Here is a 7,410-nt window from a genome sequence, read left to right on the forward strand (position 1 = left end):
CGTGGGAAGACAATTTTGTGTGGAACTTTTCTTTTAGTTACCAGATTTACTATATTTCTGGCGTGGGAATAATTTTTTCCTGTTAACATTCGTTTATTGATATTATTTTTATTGGAATAATGTGAGCCATTATAAAGTGGTCCCACCAGATGAACGGCTTCTGTTTTTCAGATTTTAACCACTTAAGGGGAATAATCCGAGCCATTATAATTCGGTCTCACCATTTAATGGCTCATAATTTCTAATTAACGTGATATTTTCTAGGGCGTGCTGAATTAATATAGGTAGATACAGAATAGATTACATTTGCATTCACTTCCTACTTGATTTGAGGAGAGACTAATCAAACATTGGCCAAGAAAGGCGGCCAGATTCCGTGTATGCATGTAACTGGCCCTTCAAGATAACGTTGACCATATAGGATTAAAAATGTTTAGGCATGCATGCTTTAATGCCGCATGGCCTATAAAACAAGGTGAAATATTTGCAGAAGAACATCAGCGTCGGGTACGAGAGCACGCGGCAGAACGAAAATGGCGCGCGTAGCACTGGTGCTCACAATTTGCTTCTTGGGTTTCTCCCCGTCCCTCGCGTGGTTCTCCAAATCCAACCACACCGACTTCCTCTCGTGCCTCTCCACCAAAATCCCCAGCCAGCTCGTGCTCACGCCGACCTCCCGCTCCTTCAAGCCGCTCCTGGTGTCGTCCATCAGGAACGCCAGGTTGGTCGCGCCGGCGACGGCGAGCCCCCCGCTCTGCATCGTGACGCCCACCCAGGCGTCCCACGTCCAGGCCATCGTGCGCTGCGGTCGCCGCCACACGGTGCGCCTCCGCGTGCGCAGCGGCGGCCACGACAACGAGGGCCTCTCGTACCGATCGGCCACCCCCAACGGCGAGGCGTTCGCGGTGATCGACCTCGCCAAGCTCCATGCCGTGCGGGTGGACCCGCACGAAGCCACCGCATGGGTCGACTCCGGGACGACGCTCGGGGAGCTCTACTACCGCGTCTCCACGGCGGCACCCGGGCTGGGCTTCCCGGCTGGCGTGTGCCCGACCGTCGGCGTGGGGGGCCTCATCAGCGGCGGAGGCATGGGTCTGATGATGCGCAAGAACGGCCTCTCCTCCGACAACGTCCTCGACGCCACCATGATCGACGCAGAGGGCAACCTCCTGGCGGACAAGAAGGCCATGGGGGACGACCTCTTCTGGGCCATCCGCGGCGGCGGTGGCGGGAACTTTGGCATCGTGCTGTCGTGGAAGCTGAGGCTCGTGCCCGTCCCACCCAAGGTGGCCTTCTTCAATGTCACCAAGACCATGGACCAGGGCGCGGTCGACGCGGTCACCAAATGGCAGACGATCGCGCCGGCGCTCCCCGAGGACCTCAGCGTGCGTGTCGTCGTCCAGAAGCGCCAGGCGACCTTCCAGTCCCTGTACCTCGGCAACTGCAGCGCGGTGGTGGCGACGATGCGCAGCCGGTTCCCGGAGCTCGGCTTGACGCGCCGCAAGTGCAAGGAGATGAGCTGGCTGCAGCACAAGGCGTACCTATACTTCGGCGACGCCAGCAACAACACGCCGCTGGAGGCGCTCCTTCTCAACCGGTCCATGACCATAGGCCCATTTGTGAAGAACAAGTCCGACTACGTCAAGAAGGCCCTCACCAGGGACGCATGGGAGAAGATCTTCCTCTGGCCCGATGGCGGGGCGGTGGGGCAGCTCATCCTGGAGCCGCACGGCGGAATGATGAACCGCATCGTCGATGACTACACGCCCTTCCCGTACCGGAGCAGCGTGCTTTACAATATCCAGTACGTCGAGTTCTGGAACGGCACACGGGCGCACGGCACGCCGAAATGGCTCAGCGGCCTGTACGACTTCATGGCGCCGCTGGTCAGCAAGAGCCCGAGGGGCGCGTACGTTAACTACCGGGACCTTGACATTGGCGTGAACAAGGTAGTCGGTGGCGTGACCAGCTATGAGACTGCCAAGGTGTGGGGTGAGAGGTATTTCGGTCTGACAAACTTTAAGAGACTCGCCAAGATCAAGCGCAAGGTGGATGCCACCGACTACTTCCGGAACGAGCAGAGTGTGCCGCCACTTCTCTTGATCAGGGAACGAGCTTAATTGAAAGCTAGTGTAACTGGCCAGCTACTAGTAAGCGTGCACGTGCAATGCACGTCTCGTCGGAATTCAGAATTTAATACGTAAACTTTGTAATTTGAATCTACATGTAACTGCCTGTAATTCTACATGTGCGGTGATTCAAGTTACCTCTATCTCTACTATATATGTTGTAAATTTCGAGACTCATCCAATTTGAGGAGAGAAAAACATATTTTGCAATGGTGTGTGCTTCCATCAGTTGATTGGTTGAGCTTCTTCTCTGCGGTGATTCATGTGTATTGATTGTTATATACTACATATAATCAAATAAGGCAAAAGCTAATTTCCTGACTGGACATTTACAACAGATCCGCACTGTTCGGATGCCATCTGTTTCGAATCCGACGGCGCGCGTTTAGCCTACTGCGTAGCGAACGTCGTTGTTGCTGTCGCTATCGATCCTGCTCCCACCGAACGTCGCTGTAGTGCTGATTTTTTCTTAACGTCGCTGTCGAGTAAAAATAATGTGCATAGTAGGCATCAAACCCAGGTCCGTTGATTGTTGTACAATGCCAATGACCAACTCACCTAATACTACTTGTTGTCTTACTAATGGAAACTGTCTATTTGACCTTTTTAAACCCCATGGCAGGAAATAAAAAACTATTTTATTGTTGTTTGTTAGCCTTTTCTTGTACTTCCTCCATCCCAAAATACGTGACTCGATTTTGTACTAACTTTATACGGAAGGAGTACATTATTTCATACTACATTATAAGTTGTGGAATATCATGATAACTCACACATCACAAACCTGACATATTATGGCTTAGTCCTGATAACTTTGGCCTGGGAGAGGGGGGGGGGTGGCGACCAAATATCCCCCGGTAACTTTTGTGTGAATAGCATGGTAACTCACATATCGGGAGACCCGATAACTTATGCACCCCGGTCGTGGTACTTTTCACGAGGGAGGGGTGATGAGATATACCCCCGATAACTTTTATGTGCATATGACGTTAACTCACACATCGTAGACGTGATAACTAATGTACCCCAATCTTGATAAATTTTGGTGACCGGAAGGGGGGAGGGTGGTTGATGCAATATACCCTTGGTAACTTTTTGTGTGAATAACATGATAACTCACACATTGCAGACCTGATAACTTATGTGCCCCAGTCCTGATAACTTTTCGCAACAGTGATGAAGGGTTGTTAATGAAATATACCTCTGGTAATTTTTTGTCAATAGCATGGTAACTCACACATCATTGACCTGATAATTACGGTATAACCGACGCGATAACTTAAGACCCGAATAAAAAGTTATTGAAACATACCCCGGTTACTTCTGTGCAAATAACATGGTAATCTATGCATCCGAAGCTGATAACTTAGGTATAAATACCACCGTAAATTTGGCTCAGGGGAAAGAAGTCGTTGAGACACATCTTCGGTCACTTCTGCATAAACAACATGTTAGTATACATATAACATAAACGACAACTTTACGGTAACTATTGACCAAAAAAGTGATCAAAACATGCAACATGAGATCTAGTTTCGAAGTTTTCATCGCGATGGATTTTTTATGTGAAAACAATTTTTCAATCAAACATGTCAGTTTGAGCTCTAAAACATTTTACAGTTTCGAAAATAGCGAGATTTTGCAATGACATCAGGTTTCCCGTGCTCTACTGCATTTGCATGTGGAGAGAATATTGGAGGAGTCATTTTTATGCCCCGGTAATTTCCATGTAAACATGAAAATAACTTATATACCATAGATGTGATAACTTACTTAACGTGGGGCTGGTAACTTTTGACCCGAAAAAAAAGTCGTCGAAACATATCAACATGGGATCTAGTTTTGAAGGTCTCGTCGTGACAAATCTTTTATGTGAAAACAGTTTTCCAATCAGGGTGACGGTTAGAGCTACAAAACATTTTGAATTTTTGAATTCGATGGAATCTATGCTGACATCGTTATTTTCGTCTTATATGCATGCATGCAACAATTGAGGAAAGAATCCGTGTGGGTTCTCAGGTTTTTTCAAAGAAACCAACTGCATGCATGCAAAACTCGTCCGGATCTGTTGCTAATGTTTCGAACGGTCGGACATTAACATAGTCCATCAAATAAAACTGAATCATCTTTGTTGATCCGTTACAACACATGAGCGTTATGCTATTAACCAGCAACCAAGATGCACTACTTCACAAACGGACCCTTCTTATATTTTTCTCATGCATGATATGTATGGTCAAAAGGGTGAAATAAGACAAGCGTAAGAATAACAACAGGCACAAATCGAAGGAACATTAGAGCAATTGTATAAAGTTCACGACTCAAATAATTACTCCCGTCCAGAAAGGAATTGACATGTTGTAGTTCCCCCGGCATAGCGCTTTGCTTCTGGTTCTTCGGAAGAATCAACTGACTTTTCCCTTATTCATTGACCCAGGGAAAAGGGGACCGTATACCATTTGGGAAGCTAGACATCAAAGTTGTGGCTTGATGAGGATAACTAAGCTGACACGCCAGAGTTAGCTGCTGGGACAACAGGTTGGTGCCTTACCGCACCGCAGGCGCAAGCACGGTAGTGTTGGTGTGGTGCTTCAGGATTCCAATGTACTGCGTCCAGGATCAGAACGAGCTAGCGAGCGAACCACTGTCGTCCCATTTTTTATTGAGCTGGAGCGCTGCCATCTTAGCCACAGAAAACACGTCAAGCTATCTCTTCGGGTCAAAGCACTAAAAGAAAAGGAGCGGGAAGCGCGGCAGCATAGGAACCATGGGAACCCAGGAGGGAGAAAGACGATGTACGGAATACGAGATCCTCGCAGTAGGCTGGACCAAAATGCAGCCGAGAGAGGGCATCGCTCTGTCTCCATCTTCCTGCTTCCCCCTTCGCCCGCACATCCGTCTCCATCTGCTCTCTCTCTCTCTCTCTCTCTGCCGGCTTGAGCAGTCAGGGCCAGAAGGATCTACCCTGACGGCGAGGCGACCACTGCTGATGCTTCCTTTGCCGCCCTGCCCCCGCCCCTACTACTGGAGTAGGTGAGTGAAATTGAAATTCACTGTTGAAATTGAATTCACATGAACTTAGCCGGTTTTGATACTTACTGCTGGAGTAGCATAGAATTAGCTTTTGATTCAGTATCTTGTATTGCAAGTTCTAGTTCTTTGATTCAGTAGTAGGCATCTGCAATTAGAAAGGCAATGGAACTATCAAAAAATGGGGGTTAAATGCATATGTATGCAGCTAAGACAACAAGTTGTTTCCCACAAAAAAAAAAGACAACAAGTTGTTTATCTAGTCCAAGAAAACACCAGCACATAGGATGTTTGCAGATTCAAAGAATGAACAGAAGATATAGGTGCTGAGATTTCACTATTCAGATTTTAACATGATAGCGGACATATATACACAGTAGGCTCTGCAGCAAGTTGCCTCAAATAGAAGAAAATATGGAGTAACAAGTTATCTTAGCAAATTAGTCGATCCGACTATGAATGGCAAAACAAAAAGGAAACGAAAGAACGGAGCATGTTTATGTGGGCCAGACATGTGAGTACTGTTTTTCCTTGCTCGAACAGGCCAGCATTGAGCTAAGATGTTCTAATGCATTAGCTTTATGATGATAATAATAACAGTTTAACAGTCAAACAAGAAGCTTCAAGACTTAATTCAGACCGCACCGCACCGAGCTGAGCAAATATATTGTAAAGATGCATCTCTCAGTTTGCTGAATACTCCAAATCTGCAGTATAAGAAATACTCCATGTAAATAATCACACTCCTACAAAGAATCTAGCAGCACAATGCTTTAGAAACTCGTACTCCTGCAAATAAAGTAGCAGCACACACTCATACTTCTCCTCCAAAGAAATACTCCATTGATTAAACAAAAAGAATGCGATCTTTGCAGTTCTTGCTGTACTACTCCATGCCACTCAAGATTAAAACTACCCTTGTTAAGTGTACTTTGTAGTATATCTGCAGATCATCAATGGAGAGTGCCATTCTCCAGTTCTTGATAAAAAATGGTGCACAACCTGTCAAGGATAACTGTTTGACAGAAAAACCTAATTCTGCAATGCCACCGTTGTATTATCTACCGACACTCAGCAATACAATGCCTAAATACTAACGCTCTTCTACTATGCAATTTTTGTACTCAACTAATCTGCATTTCCAACCTAAATCATGAAGTCTTGGAAAATAAATTTTTTGATTTACAAGTGGCGACTGCACAAGCATGACTGCCATATCCAATTGACAATGGCGGTTTAAATGACTGGAATAATGTCATACCTGTTGCCTAACAAAGGCAGCATTTTGAGCAGTACATCAAGATTTGAGAAAGCGTGACATAACTTCTCCATGACCAATACCATGACGACTGCGCAAGCTAGACAATATATTTAATTACCCATTTGTGGTTGAGAGCAGTTTTTTGTAGCCCGAGCTACACGGTACCCACTATCCTGAACATTCAATGTGGGCATATGGATGTGTGCACGGGAACAAAATTAACAGCTGTGCCAGCCGCTCAGCCCTTAATAGTCTGATGCGAGGCCTATGAAATTTAGAATATTTGTTGGCCTACTAGTAGGGATACTCTACATGACATGATGTGCCGTCAGACTAGCCCCCCATGCTTTTGTCCACCATCGACCCTTGATTCCATCACGCAACACTCTGGGCTCTTCCTTTTCCCTCTTACCATCCGTCATGTGCGAGGAGCAAGACACATCCGCCAAGAATCTGGACCCCGGAGAGCTGGCTCTTTGCAGCAAGAACTCAGGCAAAAGCATTTCTAATGTGGAACAGCCCAACATGCAGACTTTTTCACAAGTTTGGAGAGAGTATGCCAAGAACAGAAACGAAAGAAGAGAGAGAGACCATGTAACATGCAGAACTTTTTGAAGTTGCAAGCAAAAAGTCAAGAGAGAGAGCTAGCGGCCCCGTGAATAGTTTCCGAAAGTTTTTTTTGAGAGGTTTTCTCACAAGCTGAATGCATTTTTAAAAGAGAAAAAAGAGATGTCATGCAAAGTTTTAGGGGAGAGAGAGACGTTGAGCTATTCTACAGAATTCTAGAGTTGAAAGGTGAGTGGACTATAGAGACATGGCGTGATGCATCTGTCCGCAACAGTAGCCTGCTACCTATGCACCTATATGCATGATGAACCCCAATACGAGACGTGCATGATAAGACATGCAGATGCAGCAGCGAACAACTGTAGATAGCAGAAAGAATTGGCTAGCCTATGAAGGTACTGTACGCACTTGAGGGTCAAACCA

At 46.3% G+C, this 7,410-nt stretch overlaps 1 protein-coding gene across 1 annotated transcript; it reads left to right on the top strand.

Moving 5' to 3' along the window:
- The first annotated feature begins 533 nt into the window (after nt 1-533).
- Nucleotides 534-2,131, top strand: LOC119366983 (berberine bridge enzyme-like 27). The gene has a single exon (XM_037632633.1). It carries the CDS (start codon nt 534-536, stop codon nt 2,118-2,120), a length of 1,587 nt encoding a protein of 528 aa, XP_037488530.1. The 3' UTR covers nt 2,121-2,131.
- Nucleotides 2,132-7,410: the final 5,279 nt, after the last annotated feature.

Source organism: Triticum dicoccoides, chromosome 2B, assembly GCF_002162155.2.
Source record: "Triticum dicoccoides isolate Atlit2015 ecotype Zavitan chromosome 2B, WEW_v2.0, whole genome shotgun sequence".
NCBI lineage: Eukaryota > Viridiplantae > Streptophyta > Magnoliopsida > Poales > Poaceae > Triticum > Triticum dicoccoides.